Source organism: Hemibagrus wyckioides, linkage group LG23 (genome assembly GCF_019097595.1).
Source record: "Hemibagrus wyckioides isolate EC202008001 linkage group LG23, SWU_Hwy_1.0, whole genome shotgun sequence".
NCBI lineage: Eukaryota > Metazoa > Chordata > Actinopteri > Siluriformes > Bagridae > Hemibagrus > Hemibagrus wyckioides.
In genome coordinates, this window is record NC_080732.1 from 4,878,831 (window position 1) to 4,906,087 (window position 27,257).

Here is a 27,257-nt window from a genome sequence, read left to right on the forward strand (position 1 = left end):
ACTTAACATTTATTTTGTACCAGATTCAAACACCCACTGCAGGCTTATGGGGAAAAGTTGGGGCCTTGCTGTGCTTGTAAAGGACAGATATTGTAATCCAGGACATAGTGCATATTTCTGTAGTCCAGACATTGAGCTGTTGGTTTTTTAAGGGCATTGTGACTTAGCAAGCATTCTGGCTGCAGATGCACAAACCCTAGGCTTGAGATCAATGCCTCTGGTGTTGAGAGTGATCACCTCATTAGTAGTACAGGCTATTGAAGCTTTGCCCACAGAGTCAGGGTGCATAGAGCTCAAATCTAAAGGAGCTGACATTCTGGTTTACTAAATATATGATACAGTGGAAAGTTGTTTGCTCTGGGGACTTAATGAAATAGTGCCAGCAGCAAAAGATGAAATGAGTACAGTAGTCTCGAAGACAGGACTACAAATTATGGGAGTCCTAGCAACAGGGTGAGGTACTGGTACTGCAGAAGTGTTTGGATGGCTCACATGCCATTGTCAGAGTATTAGAGAAATAGAATGTGAAGCACCCAAAGCTGTTGGTATAGCTACTTTTTCCCCTTCAAGGTATGCCTTTAGGTGTTTTCCTTCTAAAAAGGAAAATATTAATATCTGAGGCCTCCTAGGAAGTCTCTCTGTGTGTGGAATAAACTGAAAATGTAAGGAAGGTGGAAAAATGAGGTCTGGCCTCAGCACCTGAATGTCCTGTGTGGCTAGTACTGCAACCCTATATAACCCCTATAAGGGTTGCATGTGCTGGTGTAGCAGGGGTTGGGTGGGGCAATGGATTGGAGATTGGTATACAAAGCCAAGCAATGTCATGGTGGTTGTGCAAGCTCTGGAAGTGGTCAATACATGTTTCCTGTCTTGATGAGATACATACCTTCAGATGTGCAAGTCTATATAGATGGATTGGTAAATCCACAGTAAAGTGATCCAGTTCATTTGGAAGACTTATGGCTGAGCGGAAATCGATCTGTTTGTTGGCAGACAACTTGCTGCCCACTGCCAACAGGGCAGAGACAGATGCTTTAAACTGAGATGTGTTGTTGTGCAATTGGCCAAATCTATGGATATGCAACCAGTGATGCTGATAGCCCCATTCTGGCCATACAAACCACTGTTCCTTCTGTTGTTGACATTTCTAGAGGGCAATTATGTTCCTGCTAGCCATTAAACCAGGCTTACGAGCCAAAACAAACATGTTGCTGTCACAAGCCACATGGCTTAAAACTGTGGGTTTACCCCCTCAAATTTGTGCCAGGGGCCAGAGACAATTTGGTTGTATGCCAAAAAGGGCAGATTCTTTTCAAAAAGGTTTGAAACATTTGACAGGCACCATGAATAATGTTTTAGAGTTTGTAAAGACTTGACAAGCATCTCTTTCTGGGTCTACCAGACAAGATACAGAATGTCTGCAACCCTCACGCAAAACAGTGACCCTCAGTGGGACTTTCTCTTTCTCTCACCTTGTTCCTCAGGGGCCGATGTGATTAACTTTGATGGCCAGGGAGTGATCTCCTACCGTTTTAAGATGAAGAAGATGAAGATCCTGAAGGACGTGATAGCGCTAAAGTTTAAGACGGCTGAGAGTGATGGAGTGATCCTGCATGGCGAAGGTCAGCAGGGTGATTACATCACGCTGGAGCTGAGGAGAGGAAGACTGGTGCTCCAGATAAACCTGGGTAAGAGCTTTTACTCATCTTCACAGAAATGATCACTGATAAATCTGTCACTTATAATGGTGTGGGGCGGATATGAGAAGAGATGTGTATGTACTGTATGTTGGAGAGGAGAGGTGCGAGTAGGCTGTATATTTTCACGTGGAACCTATATAGTAATGCTAGATATATTGCTGGTTTATAGTAGCCACTGACCATGTACTGTCTGTTACCTCATATTATATAGTATGTTTTTTTTTACAATATGGACTTTTTAGGCCCTCTAGGTGCATAGTATAAGAATACTGTAACAGAGACCCATGGGCATCAGACAAACATTTTTGATGCAGTATAACTACATAATGTAAATGAAAATCTCTGTATTTTTATGAAACAGGCAGCAACCAGTACGGCTCCATCCTGGGCCACACGTCTGTGAGCAGCGGCAGCCTGCTGGATGATCATCACTGGCACTCGGTGGTGATCGAGCGCCACAGGAGAAACGTTAACTTCACCCTGGATCTTCACACGCAGCACTTTCGCACCAACGGAGAGTTTGATCACCTCGACCTCGATTATGAGGCAAGAGTTAATGTCTTTCATAAGCATGATATTTAGACTATACCAGATTTAGAATTTGATGCAGGGGAAGAGAGGAGTCGATATCTTTAAATTATTCAGAGGTTTGTATTTTTATCCAGGATACATACTTTCAAAACAAGTAGGATTCTTGTGCAATTGTACTTTCAGCTGTCGAGATCGAAATCTTAATGCATCCTCCTATTTCTACTCCTCTAAACACTGATTCCAATGAATGCACTAAACACAAGCCGTTCAGATCCTCATGCTTAAGTGAAATCTGCATTACAGTGTGTTGCGCAACTGCCTTAATGCATATTTACGTATGTACTGTCTAGTGGAACATACAAAAAAAAATCCATTTTGTAGTTTATTAAATATGCGAGCGATGTTTGCCAATGCTCATACTGTCGAATGAGCAGGGCTCTCTGATGCTCTTAGCATTCATGAATAACAATGATGGATCCAAAATGCAATGATTTAGAACTAATGCAGTCCAATTAAAGCCAAGAGCTAATTAATGAAGTAGAAAAAAATAATCAGTCTAAGATGTCGATCTGGTGGCTTTTATGTGACAGTGGTCCAAGTTTAAACTTTTCTGACATGGGAAAAACTTCAGCATGGGGTGTTATTTACTTTAAAAAGAAAAGAAAAAAGAGATGCTGGAAAGAGAATGATTGTTTTAGCTGGTTTAACAGTACGGATTGCCTTGTTTGTGAAACAGCCTTTATTTGTCACATATACATTACAGCACAGTGAAATTCTTTCTTCGCATATCCCATCCTTGGAGGTTGGGGTCAGAGCGCAGGGTCAGCCATGATACGGCACCCCTGGAGCAGAGAGGGTTAAGGGCCTTGCTCAAGGGCCCTGCTCAAGGGCCCAACAGTGGAAACTTGGCGGTGCTGGGGCTGGAACCCCTGATCTTCCGGTCAACGGCCCAGAGCCTTAACCACTTGAGCCACCACTGCCCCATCCCCCTGTAATCCCATCTGTCCTCTGCCTGGTTTTTGGGATTCCCATTTACTCTTACATGTTTGCCTTATTATTAAAGCTATTCCACCCGCACTTCCAGTCGCTTCCATGAATCCTTCAAGGCACATATAGTTTGTGGAGTAAAGCACTTTTTATAGGAACAGTGGTAACAGCAGCTCTGCTGTCTACATCTGCTACAAATCACACCACCCTGTTGTTCATTTTCACCTCATCATGTTCTACTCTGTAGTTCAACTAAGGAAGATCTTTCCAATTAGAGACATAATGAATTCTCTTTAATATCTCCATTCACTGTTGTATACTGTTACAACCGTTACACTGTGTGCACTGGTTCATGTATTTTTTAGCACTTTAGTGTCGTGTCCTATGTATTCATACGTTACTAATATAATTACACTTGAAACAAGCATTAATAATGTTTGGTTCTCGATAATATCATTGCTGCCAGAGGAATAACTGTAAATGAAAGGCTAGTAGGTGATATTACTCATGCACACACACACACACACATATGTAAGAAGAAAACTTCAGTGTTATTCACACGTCGTCTAATAAGTCTCATTTCCACATTCAGCTGAGTTTTGGAGGGATGCCGTACTCAGGAAAACTCATCTCAGGAGGCAGGAGAAATTTCAAAGGCTGCATGGAGAGCATCAACTATAACGGTGAAAATATCACAGACCTGGCTAGAAGGAAAAAAGTGGACACATCCAGCTTCGTGAGTTCCAGAGTGATTTATAAATTCTTCCTTGATCTTCCTGCAGTATTTCATTTCACCCCATAATATGACAATATGCCTATGTATCATATACACTGTATAGCATATCAAGTTTATTCTTAAGATTATATCATTTATACAGGTTTAATAAATAAATTAATGCAGTTATTTAAAAACTAAACTATCAAACTAGTAGATTCTTCATCTTTCCTGAAGCAGTTCATGTTTGGAGATTTCCATTAATATTCATCACAAAACCCCAAACAAGATTATTTGATTGCTTTGAAAAATGGCCAAAAATATTTATTTCACTCCCTCTTTTTTGATCGATTAACACGTCCATATTGTAAATAGTGGTGAAGATCTCCAGTGTTTAAACAAAGCCTCTCGGTCCCATTTCCTCTGAGCTGAGCTTCAGGAATCAGTGTGCAGTATCAGTACAGTAGCTGAGAGAGCAATCTGTAAACCTTCGTTCCACCTGAGAGATCCCAATGCACCATGGACTCGTATAACAGAACCACTTTATAACATACAGTATATTTAACATTCACTCTTTTAAATGATTTAACCTTTGTATTTGACTCATACACAGTCCAAACATTTGAACAATAGAAATATTTAACTCAGTGTGACTCTCATTTGAACCTCCTACTCACCTCCAAGCATGCCTTCCTTATTGACTGTACAACAAAAAATCATGCTTTAATTTATTATATGCATTTTTTTCCCATTACACAAGGGGTTTTTTGATTTGTTTGATGCTATATTGAATTAAAGTAACAATACAGTGTTTAAGTATTTCTTTTTATTCTCATCTACGATACCTGTTTGGTATGTATTATCATTTTTTTCTGCTCTGCAGCGCAATTTGACATTCTCCTGTGTGGAATCTCACACCTTCCCGATTTCCTTCAACGCCACGAGTTTCCTGCAGCTGCCTGGTAGAAGGGAGACTAACATGGTGTCTGTGAGCTTCCAGTTCCGCACGTGGAACTCTAACGGCCTGCTGGTGTTCAGCTCGCTGGCTGACGGCATGCTGGAGCTCACTCTGAAAGACGGAAAAGTCACTGCACACATCAGCATCCAGCAGCAGAAGAACCTGGGTGTAGACATGACCTCAGGTACGGTTGGGCTACTATTTAATACACACATTATTGGATATCAATTTTTATTTAGTTTATTTCCTGGGAAAGTTCTGTACTCAAGAAACAGTGATGATTTTGGAGCGTGGCCGCTAAGAAAAGTTTCCTGGTTGAAGCTTGTTGAGAAAAAAATGTTTTATCCTCAAAAATCTCTTCTCTCTAAACGAATCTCTTGATTCGTTTAACACTTAAGTCCATCAATGTGTGTTATTTTATAGTGTTAATTTCATCATTATTATAGTAAAGCAGAAAAGAACAATAAAAATAAACAAAGGCCTCATTTCACTCATGATTATTCAGGAGTAGGTTCATCTTTCCGCTGGCTATATCTTCTTCCTCTGATGTGTCGATTTCGGCATGTGTGTGTGTGTGTGAGTGTGTGTGTGTGTGTGCGTGAATAGTTCTCACATGCCGAATGTTCGAAATGGTTAATTCCATTAATTAGTGTAACTCTCTCAGCTCCTTTTGCTTTTAATCTATAACAGTAGCACTTATAGCTACAAGGGAAATCACAGGTTCCTATTAACACATTCATTTTAATATGTTGTCGTTTCCATAGTAACAAGTTACAGAGATTATGCTCTGTATAATCTAAGACGAATAAACATATTGTTTTTAATTGTAAAGCTTTGTGTTTGGAGAATATTTTAGCATTTATGGATAGAGTCTTCAGTGCCAGGTAACACTCAGAGGACATCTTCAGGACAGACGGAGTTGTGCTTTGTGGCTTATCAGTGTTTTTTTTAATTAACTTCTGTAGAGAGACATAAAATAGAGGCTAGTGAAAGAATTATAAATGAATAAATAGTATCCTTTAGTAACACATTTATATTTTTGGCAAATTGCTGTGGTGCACACAAAATAAAACACTTCAGAATATAGTAAAATAATCAACTTTTCTGTACAGATGATCCTACAGACGGTTGTGGGGAACCTGGAGCCTATCCCAGGGGACAAGGCAGGGGACACACGGGATGGCTTGTCAACCCATTAGATGGCTCAATCTCACATACACTCACATTCACACTCTATGGACGATTTGCATTCACATTTACAGGATTTAGCAGACACCGTTATCCTTACATTTTATCTCTTTTTATACAACTGAGCAATTGAGGGTTAAGGGCCTTGCTCAGAGGCCCAACAGCGGCAGCTTGGTGGACCTTGGAATTCAAATTCACAACCTTCTGAACACCTTAACCACTAAGCTACCACTCTAGAGATGCCAGTCAGCCTACAACTCATGTCTTTGGACTGGGAAGGAAACTGGAGGAAAACTCCAATGAACAGGAGGAACAAGGCCAATGTGCTAGGAACTACATATCTGCTATTGTGAAATTCTATTTCAATGCATGTAGCTTCAATAGTGAATTACCCACATGATTACTGTAATCTGTTTGCTCACTTGTAATCACCTTTGAGCAAACTAAAACATGTTGATAGCGTTGTTACATTTGTGATTGTAAGAACTGAAAATCCATTAAGATTTTCAACAGGCCCTATGAATTATTTATAATCAAACATGCCAGGTTGATGAAGCACATAGTTAAGAACAATACTATGTTGGAAAAATGATGAAAGAAAATGGAAGTTATTAGGTTTCCTTTTTGTCTCGTATACACTTAGCTATGTTTATTCTGTGTGCTGCCAGTCTGCTTGTGGCACATTCAAGGTCAGTGAAGTTTCCTGGGATGCAATGGAGCGAAACATATATTAGTTTACCCAGGGCTCCATCACATATTGATTCACTGGTATAACTGAAACCGTTTCCCCCTTTAATAAATGGAGCCCTCAGGCTTTTGGCTAGACTTTGTTCTTTTGGTGGTAAATATTTGGCTCCCCGAAAATCTGAGAGGCCTCATAGCCCAGGTAATTTCCTGAAGCTATAGAGAATCACTATACAGCATTAATATCAGAAAAAAAAAAGTATAAAATTTAGGTAGCGCAGCCTGAAGCAATCTTCTGTACTGTAATTCTTTCACACTTTTCTGCAGGAAGGTAAATATGTAGAGTAGTGGTCTTGTGCTTTGCTGCTGAAGTTGCTGCTGAAGGGACAGAAACGGCACAATCGGTTTCGGTTATGCTCTCTTTCAGATTTTTTTTCTCTTTACGGTTGGTGATGTTTGCAGGGAAGCAATACAGTGTAATACATATTAGTTTACCCAAGTGCTCTAAAACATATTGATTCATTCGTATAGCTGAAACATGCCCCCTCTTTATTAACAGCCCTCCAGATTTAGGCTTTTAGCCTTTTTTGTTTTATTTAGTCTTTTAGCTTTTAGTGTTTGATACACGCTTATACTTACTTATATAATTTAAATTGAATTGAATGTTAAAACTAGTTCTCTTTTGCTTTTATTTTGAATGCCATTTTGAATGCACAGAAGTGGTCTCCACTTTTAACTCACCAGCTTGGTGGAGGTCAAAGAAGATAAATAAGATAATATGGCTATGAATAAGAACTGCATGCTAAATAAATCATGGCTTGGTGATTAGCATGTTTGCCTCACAGCTCCAGTGATGGGGGTTTGATTCCTGCATCCACATTGTGTGCATGTTTTCGCCATGCTTCGGGGTTTTCCTCCCTGTCCCAAGACATGCTTTGTAGGCTGATTAGCATCTGAAAATTGCCTGTAGTGATTGCGCCCTGTTATAGATTAGCATCCTATCATGGTGTTCCCCTGCTTGTACCCTGAGTCTTCAAGGATAGACTCAAGGTTCTCTGTGACTCATTAGGATAAGCGGGATGGATGGATGGATGGATGGATAGATAATATGTGTGGTCTGGGAAGGTATCTACACCGGAATGTTCTAGCATGTCTTTATTTTCCTTCATGCATGCTGGATGATCTACACTCACTCAAAACAAATCTGATTTTGATACTGAAATACATTTTTAAAAGAATATTAAGATATGTATTTAAAAAAACAACAAGATTTGAATGAATGCCTTGTTACTTTAGAAGTTTGAAAGCCTGAATTCACTCAACCAAATTACGCATACAGCGTCACTTGCTAACTGCCTGATTTCTCTCCACTTTTGCACCTTGACTAGCTCAGTGCTGTGAACAGTTTGGCAGGTTGGCTGTTAACGAGCTTGCACATCTTTTTCTCCAGTTTTCCCCATTTCTGTGCCTCTCATTCAGACAAGTCTCAGTAGAAGCAGGTTTCAAAAACACATTAACACCTTAAATTCTCCTCCTTTTTTGTGATTTTCTAAGGTTCTGAAAGCAGATAAGATGAACACTAAGGAATAGCAATTTTTCAGCAACTGAGAAAATGCCTTAGAGGTTTTGATTACAGATTGCGTTTAATAGTATGCAGTTCAGAAATCCCAAAATTTAGATCTCTAATAATGTACCAAAGTGATGAACTGAGATAGATTCATTTGAAGTGTCTATATTGCGCTACACTGCAGTGAAAATGCATTTCTGCATTTCTACGTTTCCACTTCTAATATCTCTAGGGCTTTTCACACTTAAAAAATCGTTCTAAACTTCGGGTAAGCAGAACCCCGGGTTATCTAGTTTCACGTTTCACACTTCTCATACATTACCCCGGGGTTTACAATTAATCCTGGCTCTTCAGAATCTAACATTTTACATTGTAAATTTCTAAATTAAGTATTAACCATCTTATTTGCTTATTTGCGCTTTCATTAACCCTGAATGGATAGATACAGCATGAATCGCTTTAGAACTGCTAGTCTGATGCTTTCGTTTCAGTGAGAAAAAAAAAAGAAAGAAAGGCCTGCTACTAACCTCCCAAGGAGGTATTGTTATTTTATACAGCCATGTATAAATGTATGTCATGTAGTTCGTTAATGTCCAATTTCCTCTAATTTCTCAGCTTTATGTATTTCCCACTCGTTATGATACGCTCTTGTTCTTAAAAAGTATTAATTTGCCACCTGACGCTAACTACGCTAACTATCGATCTGTTAAGTGTTGCTAAGTTGCAAGTCTTTACAGTCTAACACTGCACCACATCATTACACACGTTTTGATAAGCTCGGGGGGCAAACGGTAATAATTTTGTAATAGAAATATGCTGAATATTCTGCTGAATTAGTCTAATCAGGAATAATACTGTAAATAATGTAATAAATAATAGCGTAACTTACCAGACAGTTGTCAGTGTGCCATTCGGGTCACGGCACCAAGTTGTTGTAAATTCAGCAAAGATGAGTAAAGAAAACTGTGTTCGTTTGCATACATCCAGGGGCAGAATTAATGATTTGGGGGCCCTAAGCAATTTCAGGTATGGGAATCTCGCGTATGTGCAGTATGATAGGAACGTTCCACTATTCATGAATCATGGGGGGGGAAAGATGTAATAAAATCTTAATGGTCATAGACAGACTATACAATATATGATAGAATAGTAATAAGTACTATAAAATTTATATAGGCTTCTTGGTATTGGTCGGGGCTCCCTAATTCCCCAGGGCCCTAAGCGGCTGCTCACCTCGCTTATTGTTTAAGTCCACCCCTGCATACATCTAATATCTGTAGATCAGCTTTTTCACCAGTTCAAGTACAATTTCAGACACAGTACCATTTCAACCTTGCCGAATTACTGTACACAGCATGGGCACAGCACCCCTAACACACACACACACCATTCAATCTCTGTTTGCGAAAGATCGCGGGTCATTTCAGTAAATCAACAGCTGCCAAGAATATAATGTAACAATTTCCAGTGCTGAGGATTTTGCTATATGAAATTACTCCATGTATCTCACTTCCTGCTTTTGTGGTGTGTGTCACTGGTTGCATCATTACCCAGAAGCCCAATGTTTCCTTTGTGTTCTTTTAACACAAAGTTACACTATGCATCATGGTTGCATTTCTGTTCAGCGTGTGAAAGGAAATGGAATCACAAATTGAATTGTTTTTTTTTATTGTGCTCGTAGCCTCTGTAGTGCCTTTAACGCCAGCTTTGTACTGTAGCGGCTCGCCTACATGCTTTCGGAGTAGAGAAGAATACACAGGAAGCGGTTTCTGATCGACTGACTAGATCTGGATAGAATGAAGTGCAATGGGTGTTTTCTCTGACCGATGGTTCCTTATGCATTTTTTTTTTTTTTTTGGTTCACAAAATCCGTGTAGTAAATTACTTGAAAAGGCCATTTGGTTGGACAAAAGAAATGTAATGGGAATCACTGTATTTATTTCCTTTATTTTTTGTATTTTTTCCACTTTATGTAAAAAAAAAAGCCCTACAAAAATATATAATATTGACTCTTGAAGTCTCTAGATATAATGCACTGTTAAATTCTCACTTCTGATTGATCAGCAGCTCTGACAGCAGTTTTCCCTACAAGGCAAATAGATCCCAGATTTTATATTTATACTCTTCATAGTCTCTTTTGTAACAACTCAACTAAAAAAAAAAATTATAAATGGATTATTTAACCCATTTTTTTTTTTTACCTGTACACTTGTGTTTATTCTGCTGGCAGAATGGAAATCGTCTTATCAGACATTTTCAATCAGTATAAACAAGTGAATAATTTTCTGGCTGCAAGTCTGATATAAAATGAGTCAGGGCTTTCAGTGTGGTTTTGCTGCTGCTGGATAACCTTACACAGAATTTCAGTGGTCGAAGATAAACACCTTCAAATTTTAGCTGCTTATGGACAAGTACTTAGGCCGTCTCAGAGAGCAGAAATGGGTCTGATATCAACATTTACAGAAATATTTGCGTGCGTTGTGGTTGGAACGTTTCTATGAAAATATTGCCCCTAGTTGGCTAGGGAAAAACAGAAATACCTACAAATTCTTGAAGTGCTGAGTGTCTACTTTCATATTAGCTTCATATTAACAACCACTGCGGAGTGAGACATGATGAAGAGATTCAGTATTGAAAATGGACACAACAAAACGGGAGGAGATTCCATTTGTTTGGCCTCTGGGAAAAAGAGTAAAAAAGAGAAAAAGTGTGTAAGCTTTCTATATGAAAGGACAATAAGTTTATTTCTGGAAGGAATCTCCAGGCAGAACTGTGTTGTGTTTTGGACTGTGATCCTAAATTTATTTATTTATTTATTTTTTTAATCCACGGCTGAATGGATTGCATGACAATGAAAACATCTTGAGCTGTGGCTCTACACTTGCCGCGATTCTTCATTTTACTGAATGTAATTACAATATGGAGTGCAATATTACTGTTTTCTTTCTTTCTCTTTTATATGTGCATGCTTGCTAAATCCAGCCTGTACACTGAAAATCACGAGCAGATCTCATTGCAATCTCATAAGTATTGTGCTGTTTGCACTGAGCGCGTGTATTATCATTAGTTTCCTGTTTAATGGGCTAGCAGTGAGCAGACTCCAAAGATTGTGTCTAGCTAAATGGGACACAAACCATACAGAGTTTGAGTGAAATGGATGGAAGGATGGATGGATGGATGGATGGATGCATGGAGAGACTGAATACAGTGTACTGTATCACTACCAACATCAGACACATTTCTCAACCTTAATAGTGTGCCAGGTGTTGTGAACTGGACTGTGTCCTGTAGACAGAGAGGAAGAGAGAGTGAGAGAGATACAGAGAGAGAAACAGAAACAGAGAGACACACAGAGAAAGAGAGAGTGGGAGAAACAGAGAGTGAGAAAGACAGAGCAAGAAACAGAAACAGAGAGAGATAGAGAGAGAAAGAGAAGGAAAGGAAATGGAATGAAAGAGAGAGAAATAGAGAGACACACAGAGAAAGAGAGAGACAGAGAGAGAGAGAAGGACGGAAGAGGGAGAGGGAGAAACAGAGAGTGAGAAAGAGAGAGAGAAGGAAAGGAAATGGAATGAAAGAGAGAGAAATAGAGAGTGAGAGAGGGGGGGGATAGAGAGAAAAGGAATGGAGAGAGAGATACAGAAACAGTGAGAGAAACAGAGAGACACAAAGAGAAAGAGACAGTGAGAGAGAGAGGTGATAGAGAGAAAAGAAATGGAGAGATAGCAAGTGAGAGAAACAGAGAGGGAGAGAGATAGAGAGAGAGAGACAGAGAGATAGACAAAGAGAAGGAAAGGAAATTAAGTGAAAGCAAGAGAAATAGAGAGTGAGAGAGGGAGGGGGGGTAGCGAGAAAAGGAATGGATAGAGAGAAACAGAAACAAAGAGAGACAGAGAGAGTGAGAGAAACAGAGAGACACAAAAACAGAGAGAGAGACAGAGATATGGAAAGGAAATGGAATGAGAGAGAGAAAAATAAAGAGTGGGGGGGGTAGAGAGAAAAGGAATGGAGAGATAGCAAGAGAGAGAAACAGAGAGGGAGAGAGAGATAGAGAGAGAGAAAGAGAGAGAAATAGAGTGTGGGGGGGGAGAAGGGAGAGGGAGCGAGAGAGAGAGAGAGAGAGAGAGAGAGAGAAAAAACAGAAACAGAGAGTGAGAGAGAGAGAGAGAGAGAGATTAAAACCAAAGGTCACTCAATCTTTTGCATGGGCAAATTCACCCAGCTTTAGAGAGTTAATGTCTTTTCATTTCATTTTTTAAACATTAATAATAAAAAAGAAAAAAAAAACAAATGAGAGATGTCCCACACTGGCTGTCATTATGTTCCAGTGGCTCAGGTGTAAATAACACTAATGAAAAATGATCACGATTTAGCGCTTAGAGCCATCAAATGAGCTCGGAACCCTTTCAGCAGCCTTTCAGTCGTGATTGAGATTCAAAAAGCATCTTGTAATTTGCTGCTCATCAACCCATTGACCCGCCTGACGGAGTTACCAGTCTGAGCCGAGCGGGGTTTTTTTTTTTCTCTCATAAAGCTCCACTTAATAAAGCATTATACTTGAATAATACCAGATGAATCTCTACTTATATTTATTATAAAATGTGCAGTTCTACAAGTGGGGAGAAATGTGGATAAATTAAACATATTTCTGATAGAAAGAATAATTTAAGCATTGCTATTGTCACAATTTACCTAATTCAGATTAGATTAGCAGCATTGTACGTCCACACAATTCAGTAGTCTCTGTGTTTTGTACTAAAATCAATTTTCTTGCTGTATTCTGGAAAACATTCTGGATGGAGATTTGGTGTTTGTGTATAAAATTCAGCAGTGTGTCAGACACCTGAGCAGTGAGAGGTGACGTGAATAACACTGATGATCCTCATCATGGCACCTGTTAGTGGGTGGGATATATTAGGCAGCAAGTGAACATTTTGTCCTCAAAGTTGATGTGTTAGAAGCAGGAAAAATGGACAAGTGTAAGGATTTGAGTGAGTTTGATGAAGGGACAAATTGTGATGGATAGACGACTGGATCAGAGCATCTCCAAAACTGCAGCTCTTGTGGGGTGTTCCCGGTCTGCAGTGGTCAGTATCTATCAAAAGTGGTCCAAGGAAGGAACAGTGGGGAACCTCAAAGCTCATGGGCGGCCAAGGCTCATTGACGTACGTGGGGAGTGAAGGCTGGCCCGTGTGATCCGATCCAACAGACGTGCTACTGTTGCTGAAACTGCTGAAGAAGTTAATAGAAAGGTGTAAGAATACACGGGTCAGGGCTGTTTTGGGAGCAAAAGTGGGACCAACACAATATTAGGCGGGTGGTCATAATGTTATGCCTGGTCAGTGCATATACGCATCATATCATCTGAGATGAAGGAGAAGCAGTGTGTTGCTCTTCGCCATGGATCACGTGACTCTACTCTCTACTCCAGTTGGTGTTGCTCGCTAACCTTGTTTCACATCCTTCTTGTTATTCTTATCGTTACAGGGTCAGGGCTGAATGATGGAGAATGGCATGATGTTCGCTTCATGGCCAAAGACAACTTCGCCATGCTGACAATCGACGGAGATGAAGCCTCCGCTGTGAAGACCAACACACCCATTCAGATCACCACTGGAGGAACGTACCACTTTGGAGGTGAGTGATGAATTAAGCGAGACTTGATCTTGCTAACAAGCTGCAAAATGAAAATGTGCTATTAATTTGCACTGCTTTAACACATTAAAAAAGATGAAGCAAGTAAAACAGTGAAACAGTGAAAACAGTGACATCTTTCTCTGATATTCGGAGCTGAAATGCACAAAGGCCTGCTTTCTAACTATAGCTCTGCGTAAAGGTTTTAGACTACTAAAAAATTGATTTATTTAATCATGCAATTTTATTCAGGAAATAAGAACTTGGGCCAGAATGTACAAAAAGCCTCAAAAATAGTAAAGAAATCCATTTAATACTGGAAATATTAGGCATAAATCTAGATTTGAGTTTGGTTGACTTACTTATGAGGTGTAAATCTTCCTAGAGCAATTCTTAAGCTAAGAGAAGGACATAAGTCCAGGAGATGGTTTCCATATTTGTGTTGAAGTTTTGATGGCTTGTGTTTGTTTTTGTTTCTTTTTAAGTCCCTGTCTTGTCATTCATTTGTTGTCTGTTTTTATTGTGTTAAATTTGTTAACTAACAAATTAATTTGTTTATTTTACCCATGTTTTGTCAGTATTCTTATTTATTTATTTAGGGTTTTTTGTTTGTTATTTTTTTGTGGTGGTTATTGTTGTTAATTTTTTCATTTTTTAATTCATGATTTAATTTTATTTTATTATTTTTTATTCATGATTTTATTTTATTTAATTTTATTTAATTTAATTTTATTTAATTTTATTTTATTTTATTTTATTTTATTTTATTTTATTTAATTTTATTTTATTTTATTTTATTTTATTTTTCAAACCACATTGTTTCAGTTTTTGATCTTCAGTAGTGTGTTGTGGATTTCCATGTATACCTTTGTTCTGACTGTTGCTTTGAAAATAAAAAGCACAACACTACTGCTACTACTACTACTACTACTAACGTCTCAGTGATAATGGATTTAATGCCATTGCCACTGGAGACATCCGTTACTAAGGGGTACATACAAGATTTAGCCTGATTAAGAGAATTAGGTTCTTTATCTGACTTGTCCGGATATGAAAAGCGTTTGCTGTGAGATGCTGGAGGTGATTAATGACTCTTACCCTCAGAGCCAGTTCTGAATTAGAAAAAAATTCCATACCTGGTTATATGATTTAGAAAATTAAACGATGGCAGAGACAAGTGAAAAGGACTATCATCTCTCTGTATAAGAGGAGATTGTATAAAAAACTCATTAAAAAGTTTGTTTATATTGACTTTGCCATGGCTGGTTCTGTGCCCACTCTTTCTGAGAGTTTAGGAGGCAGATGATCATTAATCAGTCCGATTAACTTTCAGTCAAACGCTTGGTGTCCACATACAGCCAAGTTCTTTTTATCAGTCTCATTTATTGTGCATTTACACGCTGATCGTACATTCACACACGGCAGCCCGTAAAACGCCTCACTGCCTTCTCCTCTACACACTCCTGACGCACAGTCATAATTATCAATCGATAATCCTCCTTCCATCTCTGTTTTCTCAACTCAGGCCTGATAGATTTGCTCGCTAATTTGTTTACAACTGATTTCTTTTCCTCCCTTTTCTGAAAATGTAAAGAGCTCCATTTGTCCTTAGACATAATGAAATAACTCTACAACTTTCAGATAAATGTATCAGGGTTGCCTGTTCCGCAAGAAATAAACGTCTCCATTTCATCTCTGCGGGAGATCCACTCTAGTTAATAATTAGATACGTTACTTATAGAGTTATTTACAGCGCAGAAAGGAAATTGACTTAGCAGAGCAGTCTAAAGTGAGTGTAACAAAGTGGTAAGCAATCTGTTGAGGCAAACTGTGTTGTGTACTATAAGTAAAAGAGTTCATGATAATAACTTATTAATACCAAAATTGGGTACATTTTGTGTGTGAGTGAGGAGCAGAACGAAGACCAGTGCCATGAACTGACATGAATCCTAATCTGAGAATATTTTTTGATGGATAAAGTTTATATGAATTCAGGTTAAAGTGAGGTGTTTATGAGGGTTTGGTCAGCTTACCCTTCAACCCACATCCTGAATTTCCTTTAAAGGAAGTCTGTGGCCTAGTGAACCTGTGTTAATGTAGCCATCGATAGAGACTTTAAAGCATTTTGTACGTAGCTCTGGATAAGAACGTCTGCCAGATGTCAGAAATGTAAATGTAAAAGTAATCTCGCCTACATCCTGTACACACATTAAAACTTCATGTCCCTGATTTAGCTTCCTGTGTCTATGTTACATTTAGAGCACAAAAACAAAATGTTATTTAATAGGATGTGTGAGGTCACATGCTACTTATCATCCCTCAAAATTCACTTAAACCAAATAAGCAGTTATTTAACAATTACCTAATGATCAGTAAACAGGACTGTTCCTGCAGGAATATATTATCAGATGTCTATTTTAATGCTTGGCATATTCTCATTCATATATTAACTTGCTTGTTTAATTAATTAATTAATTAATTAATTAATTAATTAATTAATTAATTAATTAATTAATTAATTAATTAATTAATTAATTATATTATATTATATTATATTATATTATATTATATTATATTATATTATATTATATTATTTTATTTTATATTTATTTTGTATTACTTTTCACAATAAAAGGAAAGGTTTGTCAGAATTTATTTATTTATTTATTATTTCCAATAATAATAATAATAATAATAATAATAATAATAATAATAATAATAATAATAATTAATATTATTATTATTGTTATTATTATTATTATTATTATTATTATTATTATTATTATTGGCAAGTGTTTATGTTTAAAGAGAAGATGCTTTAGAAAAAAAAGAGAGAAGAAACTTGGAGAGCCCAAAAAGTCAGCTTATGCATTTGCTTAACCCAATTCTGAATACGTGTAACTTGCCAGTTTTTCACTTAGCACGGACCTAGCAAAGGAATATCATTAGTTATAGCATATTTGGGCCTGTTGGTGCTAAGAGGCGAATTCAGAGACCCTGACCAGAGTGCTTTTAGATTTAATTCAGTATATTTATCAAATCTACAGCCCTGTCCAATCAGCGCTGCAGTGACAGCAAGCGCATGGTCACAAATCAGTAATTTCTTTGTGAGCATCTAATGAAAATTGCTCCATTATATCTCATAGCTCATATCTGTTTAATGACATACTGTAGCACTGTCATTAAAACCCAATGTATCTGTTCTGGCATGGTTTTTATTTTAACACACCATGCCACCACACCAGGTTATTCCCTGACTCTGTGACAGTTTTGTTTTGTTTTTTTCCGTTAAATTTCATCATCGCGTTGGTTGGCTGGGTAAAGAATAAAAATAGCATATTATAATACGCTGCAGTTGTCTTGTCTGGTGTCCCTGTGGTTTGGACGCTATGCTTATCAGTATGCTCCTGATTACTTTGCCGTGAGAGAACAGAAACAGGTGTTAGTGACAGATAAAGCTGCATCGCTGGCTTTTATATACACCTGATTAGAATTCTCATCACTTTCCGATGACTTGGTTCGAGAACATACTAACACTTAAATGTTCACGGTTATATCCTTGATTTTTGTTTTCGGTGTCACGCTAGGTGATATGTGGCTTTAGCGTCGGTTTCGCAAGGTCACACAGCGTATGATGGAGAGCTGCTCAGCACATTTTCATGCTAAATATCCTCTATAAACCACGGGGCACGACCGAGCGTGAAAAACACGTTCTGTGTTATTGTGTGGAGATTATACTCACACGTTACATTGTTCCGGATCGAGGAACCAAGGACAAACATCAACGGGGCTCATTTATCAAACCGGAAATTTATTCGTAAATCGTTTAGCAGAGTGCTTGCACAAAAGCCGGCTTGGGATGAAAGGTTAATATCTTGTGAGAGATCCTGGGTTTGGGTATATTCTGTGTATAAGGAAACTTACTGATCCATGTACATTTAAATTTACATAAGTGATGATTAGTTACTGAGACACGTTCAACCCAGACACGTCCTACACGACGCTCTGGTTTTGACACGTCTTGTCACTTAATTACAACACTGCAACTTTGTGACAGTTCAGGCTGCACTAACTTAGTCATCCATGCACAGCTAACAAGATCACCTTCTTCCTGGTCCTGTCTGTTCTTATTGCCTGAATTCCCCTGGCACCTTTTCATATAGTATACACACATTTAACCTGACAGTGGTTAAGATGATACAGAGTACTGCTCTCTTTACTCCAGGCTTCAACTCATACGGCTTTATTTCTTATGTGTTTCCTGTCAAGCTTTTACTGTCAGCATCTCCTGTCACTTATTCTGTGGTTCTTCTTTTTCTTCTTCTTCTTCTTCTTCTTTTTCTTCTTCTTCTTCTTCTTCTTCTTCTTTGTTCTGTACACAATTTAAAAACTGAAAGATAACAGATAATCCAGATCACAGGTTGAGTATCAGAGGATCTTCCCTTCCTTTTCTTCTTCTTCTTTTTTCTTCTTCTTCTTCTTCTTCTTCTTCTTCCTCTTCTTCTTCTTCTTCTTCTTCTTCTTCTTCTTCCTCTTCTTCTCCTCCTCCTTCTTGTTCTTCTTGTTCTTGTTTTGTTCTTCTTCCTTTTCTTCTTCTTCTATTTGTTCTTCTTCTTCTTCCTCCTCTTCTTCTTCTTCTTCTTGTTTCTTCTTCTTCTTGTTTTTGTTCTTCTTCCTTTTCTTCTTCTTCTATTTGTTCTTCTTCTTCTTCCTCTTCTTCTTCTTCCTCCTCCTCTTCTTCTTCTTCTTCTTGTTTTTTCTTCTTCTTCTTCTTCTTCTTCTTCTTGTTCTACTTGTTCTTGTTTTTGTTCTTCTTCCTTTTCTTCTTCTTCTATTTGTTCTTCTTCTTCTTTCTCTTCTTCTTCTTCTTCTTCTTGTTTCTTCTTCTTCTTCTTGTTTTTGTTCTTCTTCCTTTTCTTCTTCTTCTATTTGTTCTTCTTCTTCTTCCTCTTCTTCTTCTTCCTCCTCCTCTTCTTCTTCTTCTCCTTCTTGTTCTTCTTGTTCTTGTTTTTGTTCTTCTTCCTTTTCTTCTTCTTCTATTTGTTCTTCTTCTTCTTCTTCTTCTTCTTTCTCTTCTTCTTCTTCTTCTTCTTCTTCTTCTTCTATTTGTTGTTGTTGTTGTTCTTCTTCTTCTTCTTCTTCTCCTTCTTGTTCTTCTTGTTCTTGTTTTTGTTCTTCTTCCTTTTCTTCTTCTATTTGTTCTTCTTCTTTCTCTTCTTCTTCTTCTTTTTCTTCTTCTTCTTTCTCTTCTTCTTCTTCTTCTTCTTCTTCTTCTTCTTCTTTTTCTTCTTCTTCTTCTTTATACAAGTGAAACATAAAATGTATCAGAACAAAAACAGGTTTAGTATCAGAATCTAACCGTATTGTGGGACTGTGGGATTATTCTTATTAACTATTTCTTAGCTTCAGCAGCTTGATGGATTCATCCAGACGTCGCTCCATCATGTTCTCCCCAGGACAGTTTCATCTTCGCATGACATTTTAATAAATTAGGGAAAGATTTGTTTGAAACAAATTTCGAATCTAGCTTTAAGCTCAGAAAGATAAGAATTCCACATGGGGTGTGGTGAAACAGGATGTAAATATGTGCTTGTTTTTGTTTACTCTCTGATCTGCACACAGGTTATTTCCTGCAGACCCAGGCGTCTCCGTCGCAGCGCTCGTTTCAGGGCTGCATGCAGCTTATCCACGTGGACGATCAGCTAGCCGACCTTGCAGCTATGGAGCAGGGCATGCTGGGAGCGTTTGAGAATGTCAGCTTGGACACGTGTGCCATCATGGACAGGTCTGAACACTGACCCAAAACTCTTACACTTTATAAAGGCCATTTAAAATTTTTTTAGGACTGAAAGATTAACATATACAGTTTCCATTTACGCTGATCATCCTGTTCAAAAGTTCACATCCCCCCCGGCTCTATTGATCATCAGTGATTTTTTTTTTTAAATAAACCTTTTGTAATGATTGTATAAATGTATAAGTTGGATGGATGGATCTCAAAAATCATGTTGAAAAATGGATTAAATATGCAGATGATGCTGCATGACCAAGTATCACAAAACATAAAAACAGTTATTGATCATTCAACACATTTGTGTAAACTTTTTGTGTAAATTCTTTATACCCATGATGCAGCATCCCTGGAGCACAGAGGGTTGCTCAAGGGCCCAACAGTGGCAGCTTAGTTGTGTTGGAGCTTGAACCCCTAACCTTCTAAACAGTAACCCCAAACCTTAACCATTGAGTCACAACTACCACAATTAGTGAGCCCTGGTGATTTGCACGAAAGAGGAAAGTGACCACGTCGCTCACGACAGAAATGCGACCCATCAGAAAAGCTTTATAAAGTATTGATTTGCAGTGTGTCTGCTCTCTGAGGGACAATTGGACCCAAACTATGACTTAATTTGTCACCTGGCTGTCCAGTTACACAGAGGAAAAGCGATCCAATCAGGAAGCATTGCAAAATCCAATAAGCAATAAACACTAAAGAAATAAGGGTTTGGTAATTCTATTGATGCAGTATCTCAAGAGATGACTGTGGAGCTACTCGCAGACAGTGGGAAATGAGTCCTAGGTAACTGCTTTGAGATCTGATGACTTTGAAGCTCATGATTTTAAATCATTTTCGTCTACATCAAACCTATTACAAGAAGAAGCCTGTATTTGTCACATATGCATTACACCACAGTGAAAGCCTTCCCATCGCATATCCCGCTTCCTAATGAACTTTCCAGTAACTGTTAGTCTTCAAGCTCTGTGTGAGTTTCTTGTTATATTTCCTCCCAACAGAGTGACAGTGTTCTTAGTCTGTGACCTAGTGAACCAGTATCAATATATATATATTCACTCAAAGAGACTTCTAAAGCACTTCTGTAAGTCGCTCTAGATAAGGACGTCTGCCAAACGCCATAAATCTAAATGTAGATCATGATGAGGTTGGTTAATTGTTGTATGTGTGTAGGTTTCTATGCACGGGCCATCTAGATTCCTTAATGTTTATTCAGTTTAACGAAGCACCATCTCTCTGGTCATTACACAAATATTGATTGATCCCTCATGCATTTTATGCCCCTGATGCTTAACATGTGCTTCGAGTCTTTCACACGCCGGCAAGGTAACACACCGTTTAGCATGCCAGTTAACAAATGCCCTTAATGAGATAAATCCACACGACAACAAATCACATGACACACAATTAAAGAGAATCATGAAGGGATAGTATTAATATGTACTGGTAAATAATGTGAAGTTACCTTCTAGACACTGGGTCTGGTTCTGATGTTGTTGTTTTTTTGGGGGGAGTTTTCCAATATTACACATGAAGATGAACAGCTTTGTGAGAAATAAAAGCTGTTGAAATAAAGTGAAACTGAATCAACATTATAGAAAAAACTATTTCAAGCTCAGCTCTTACAGTTAAGACATCCGACTCTGAGTATTTCATACACCTGATGTCTGTCTAAAGTATTCTTTGGGTTGAGTTATCGATGAGCTTTCACACATCGCAGTGTGAGACGATGTCAAGCGTCCTCTCTGCATTTATCTGGCACTCGATCGGCGGCGGTTCGAAATCGTTACCGGGACTCAGACGCTCATTACGGCGTCATTGATTTCGTGTTTTTCTTCATCAGTTAAGATGTCAATGTTAGTTCGGCACATCGGTTAAAAACGCAGAAGCTTCTGGCTGTGTTCACATCCTGTGTTTGTTTGTTGTTTTCATGTCGATCTTGTACATTTTCAAGCAAACCGGTGTCTCCTAAGAGTCGTAAGTTTGTTGTGTTCATACTATTTTATGTGCTGGGAATATTTGAAACCAAACATTATGCTTTGATTGTCCATAATGGCTGTATTTGTAAGTGTCACTTTCCATTACACACACACACACACACAAGTTCTGGATTTACAACTACAGCAGACAGGACTAGAGCTAGATTTCTATACCACACCCCACACACACACACACACACACACACACACACACACACACACACAAGTTCTGGATTTACAACTACAGCAGACAGGACTAGAGCTAGATTTCTATACCACACCCCACACACACACACACACACACACACACACAAGTTCTGGATTTACAACTACAGCAGACAGGACTAGGGCTAGATTTCTATACCACACCCCACACACACACACACACACACACACACACACACACACACACAAGTTCTGGATTTACATCTACAGCAGACAGGACTAGGGCTAGATTTCTATACCCCCCCCCCCCCCCCCCCCCCGCGACACACACACACACACACACACACAAATAATGTTAATTGTCCTAAAGCGGATTATTTTGGACTTCTGTGAAGCAGTGCCACAAAAAATATTCTGAATAGTACGAATAAGCGAGGCTGGGGCTGATTTCTTCTTCTTAGCTCAGATGGTAGATTCATGCAGCCGTACATCAGTAACAGTTGTGTCAGGTTTACGCTCATGCTGCCTTTCGCTCCGCTAAAACGCTCGACATACACCTGAGAAAACTGGAAAGCTGGATCTCTGTAAAACATATTTAATTTTTAAAGCATTTCTGAAAACGAGTAATGAATAATAACGAACATAAGAAAGCCAGGGAATCCTTTAAACGTTTTAACTCGGGTGCTTTCATTAGGACTTCACTGGGAACAAAGAGAAAGGATGCGAGGATGTAAATAGCTTAAACATATAAACGCTTTCCATTCACTCTGTGTATGTTAAATAAACAGCCTGAATATATCTTCAGATATTTAGTATTTTTTAGGCAGAAATTAGAAAAGATGAATAGTCACTGTGAGATAAATGCAGATTTTTTAATGTTTGTTGTGTAGGAGCCTTATTTTTTAACCATATATATTCTATCTTACTTGGAATTAGTTTAGTTTGGAGCAAGTGTGTTTAATACAATTTTCCTGTGGAATTAAATTACAGAATGGAATTAGATTACAGAATGAAAAGTAATGCTCCTTGCTGAAGAAAAGCTGTATGTTACGATGCACATATAATAAATTAAACAGGATAATGTTATAGGAAAAAAATTCATGCTAGGATAATTAATGCTATGCGTCATCTGTCAACACAATTTATTACAGAATTGCACGGCATACTTTTGTCTTTTTATAGTTTCATAAAACAAGTTACTTCCATAAATGTGTGTTAGCGGCCAAAACAGTCGGTCAGAAGACAGCTTTCTAGTCAAAAAATACCCCTCAGCATTTTCCCAAAGATATTCAAATTTTATTTGCCAGTTAAACAATCATACACAGTACCACATGCAGTGAAAACCTTTTCCATTTCTAAACAACTGTGTTATAAAAATAAACATCAGGTTTATTTATTTATGCGGCTTGTCCACCTGGTCCCTGTGGTAACCATAGAAACGATCGCATTTGATTAATATGAACCAGAAGCCATCTGTAACTACTGTCAGAGCTGCTGGGATCGAAAAGGAATCAACATTTTCTGCGTAATGATGTCTAATAGATTTAAGAGCCATAGGTCATTTTCTCCTGTCTCTGGTCTCTTTGTCTGTGTTAATATAATGCAGATTTTCCATAAAGAATACTGTCATGAAAGGATTTAAAGCTTGCTCTGAACATAGGAACCAGGTCTTAATAAGTGTAGCGCAAGAATGAATACTTCTTTCAGGTTATTCAACCTAGGCTTTAATGATGTTTTTTTTTAGCAAAGAAAGCTTCTATAGGAGCTGGATGGAGGCTGGTGAAGTGGTGTGACATTGAACAGCCAGACAAAGCGTAAATTATTTTTGATGTGACACTGATTTCAGCCTCTCTTCCTCTGCTCTAATGATCCTCTGTCATGTTTTTTCAGATGCTTGCCTAATCACTGTGAGCATGGAGGAAGGTGCTCTCAGACCTGGGACAGTTTCAGCTGCTCGTGTGACGGCACCGGATACACCGGAGCCACCTGTCACACGTGTACGTAAACTTTCCTGGAGTCCCGGGACCAAACTTTGCCGTGGATAAAAGCTTTTTTTGTTTTAATAATCAGGAAGAGCAAAGGAACAACAATGGATCTATTTAAACTGAGCTTAGAAAGCTACTTTTCTATCTGCGTCTGTTTGCTTGTAGGTGACATGAAGTACTCGGTAGAGCAGGAGGCTTCAGGTTCTCTCTAGTTCCTCTTTTAGATCTATTGAATGTTTGAGAAGGATTGACCTTTTGTAGCACCGACTGGCGCAAAAGCTCGTCTTTTTTATCGATTCGGCATCTACATGAAAGATCACGTCTGTACATTACCTTTTAACCACCCACGCTTAAGAGCAATCATTTCACGCTTAACCAGACCGTCTTTTTGATTTTTCTTTCTATCATCTCTTGCTTAGAAATGATCCTCACTGGGGGATTTTTTTACATAACACCTGTGTACCTTTGCTTATTCATGTGATTATCCAATGAGACAACTGTGTGGCAGCTTCAGTTTATATTCAAAACACCAGAATAGGGAAAATTGTGTTTGCAGTGACTTTAGAATGGCAGAAGTACTGGTTTGAGTATTTTTAAACACAGAGCAAAGTCTCTAGAGTACAGGATAGTACGAAGTGTGTGTGTGTGTGTTTGTGTGTGTGTGTGTGTGTGTGTGTGATTTTGCCCTGTAATGGATTAGCACCCTGTCCACAGTGTCCCCCAACTTGTGTCCAAAGTCCTCTGTGATATAGACCCCAGGCTCCCTGTGACCCTGTCTGTTGGTGAATGGATGGATGGATAGATGTATGTATGGATGGATGGATGGACGGATGGATGGACGGATGGATAGATGGATATATGGATGAATGAATGCCTTGCATGTGTTTAGTCACATTATGGTTTGATTCTCATCAGAAATATTTAAACTTCACATTCTGTATTTTTAACCATCTGCTGAACTTCTTGTTCTCCTGTAGCTGTCTACGAGCAGTCGTGTGAGGCTTATAAGCACATGGGGAAATCTTCAGAAGTCTACTGGATCGATCCTGACGGCAGCGGACCTCTAGGGCCCTTCAGAGTCATTTGCAAAATGACAGGTAATTTGTACGCAGAGTCCAAAATAATCCAAAAGTCCAAAAGCAAATAGCATCAATGTCCAGTGTCAAATAATATATTATGATTTGAAATTAAATCAAAGATTTCTCAAAAAGCTAATAAATGAATTATTTGTCTCACTGTCTTATTTATTTATATATTTATTTATGTTTGTTTGTTTTAGTTATTATTTATTTATTTATTTATTTTTTTTAAGGTACAAATACAGTGCAGGCATTCCACAAGATTAAATTTAACTAGAAATGAATAAAAAGTACATGTATTTTTTTTTTTCAGTAATAAATTAAAATAATATCATCTGTGGCAAAACGCTTTGGTGAGTTGAAAACATCACACCATTGTTGACATTATTTTCCTATAACACAAAGCTCCAAGGTAATATCCAAGGTTTTAATACTTTCACATTATTAAACAGTCTATTAAACTTTTTTGTAATTAAGGCATCGAATGAGAAATCCTGACTGGGACTCGGGACTCTCAGAACCAAGCCACAGTCCGTAGCTAGAGAACGATATAAATAACACAACAAACGTACACTCCTAAGCCATTTTTTTGAATGTGTCATCCTATAACTTTACATTAGTTTCCAAGGAAACTGTCTCTGTAGCACAGCAGTTTTTACTCCGAAAAACAAAATAAAATGTGGAACCTGAAATAAATCACTTAGTCAGTTTGAGCTCATTTGAGATTAAATCAAATACAGAGTTTAGTGAACTCATTCCAGTACCAGTGTTATGAAGTGTGCAGGATACAAAATTGGGAAAACTCAGCAAAAGAGAAGAAAGATTTTGAAGATGCAATATTCCACTCATAGCTCACAACATGCACTTCACTCTAGTCATACTGTTCTGCCAATAATATATTTTTATATATTTGACACTATATACTGCCATACACCAACCAGGCATAACATTATGACCACCTAATATTGTGTTGGTCCTCCTTTTGCTGCCAAAACAGCCCTGACCCATCATGTACTATGACGCCTTTCTATCAGAACTTCTTCAGCAATTTGAGCAACGGTAGCTTGGATCGGATCACACGAGCCAGACTTTGCATTAATGAGCCTTTGCCCATGAGCCTGTCGCCAGTTTACCTCTGTTCCTTCCTTGGACCACTTTTGATAGATACTGACCACTACAGACCGGGAACACCCCACAAGAGCTGCAGTTTTGGAGATGTTCTGATCCGGTCATCTAGCCATCACAATTTGGCCCTTCGTCAAACTCGCTTCATCTGCTTCTAACACATCAACTTTAGGACAAAATGTTCACTTGCTGCTTAATATATCCCACCCACTAACAGGTGCCATGATGAGGAGATCATCAGTGTTATTCACTTCACCTGGCACTGCTTATAATGTTATGCCTGATCAGTGTACTATATATTTTTATATTTTCTGTATATTTTTGCTTTTATTTTATACTACTTTTAGTGACATGGACAATTGAAAAGCATTTCATTACATGTCATACTGTGTATGGTTGCACATGTGACAAATAAAATTTGTTATATTTTATTGTTAAATTTGTAATAAAAATCCATCTTTGCCTACGTCAGGTTTGTAAATATTGCCTCCATAATGCTGCCATTCAATTCTGAACTTCGGTTCATGTCTTCACATATGTATGAGGGTTTGCTCACAACAACACGTTAGTGGTAGTAAGTGTGAATGAGTGTGTCCATGATGCATTCCCTGTTCACGCCTAGTGTGACCATGACGTGCCGTGTCCAGATCCACCACAGCTCATACCAGGATAAATACACTTTGAAGATTAAAACATTTTAATAATTTTCTTTAAAATGTTTCAACATGTATTTTCAGAGGATAAGGTATGGACAACGGTGTTGAACAACCTGCCTGCTCAGACGGCCGTGTCGGGTTCGAGCAGGGACAGACGCACTGTGCTGCAGCTGAACTACAGCGCCACCATGGAGCAGATCAACGCCATTACAGATGTCGCTGAGCACTGTGAGCAGCACGTCACCTACACCTGTCGCTCATCACGCCTACTCAACACTCCAGGTATGGAGACTTCTAGTCATTTCAAAACTGTTTCATCCCAAAAAAGAATCAGAAAGTGTTTTTCTTTGGACTGTCTGTACTGACTGACTTTATGAGCTGAATCATATTAATCTCAGTCTGCCCTTGGTTTGGAAAATTGCTCAGTTTCTACAGTTCTACTTCCTTTCATCTCCACTTCGGTTTGCTAGACAGTTCAGCTAGAATTCAGCTTAATCCCTATTGAGGGAACTT

At 38.4% G+C, this 27,257-nt stretch overlaps 1 protein-coding gene across 1 annotated transcript in view; it reads left to right on the plus strand.

Moving 5' to 3' along the window:
- The window catches only part of LOC131344481 (contactin-associated protein-like 2), a 129,800-nt gene that overhangs the window by 52,713 nt on the left and 49,830 nt on the right, over window positions 1-27,257 (plus strand). The window contains exons 5-13 of the mRNA XM_058376814.1: window positions 1,485-1,688; window positions 2,062-2,246; window positions 3,811-3,954; window positions 4,817-5,075; window positions 13,818-13,967; window positions 19,587-19,749; window positions 23,790-23,896; window positions 24,862-24,981; window positions 26,826-27,026. Coding sequence (XP_058232797.1) covers window positions 1,485-1,688; window positions 2,062-2,246; window positions 3,811-3,954; window positions 4,817-5,075; window positions 13,818-13,967; window positions 19,587-19,749; window positions 23,790-23,896; window positions 24,862-24,981; window positions 26,826-27,026 — 1,533 coding nt within the window. The remainder of the gene's footprint in view (window positions 1-1,484; window positions 1,689-2,061; window positions 2,247-3,810; window positions 3,955-4,816; window positions 5,076-13,817; window positions 13,968-19,586; window positions 19,750-23,789; window positions 23,897-24,861; window positions 24,982-26,825; window positions 27,027-27,257) is intronic.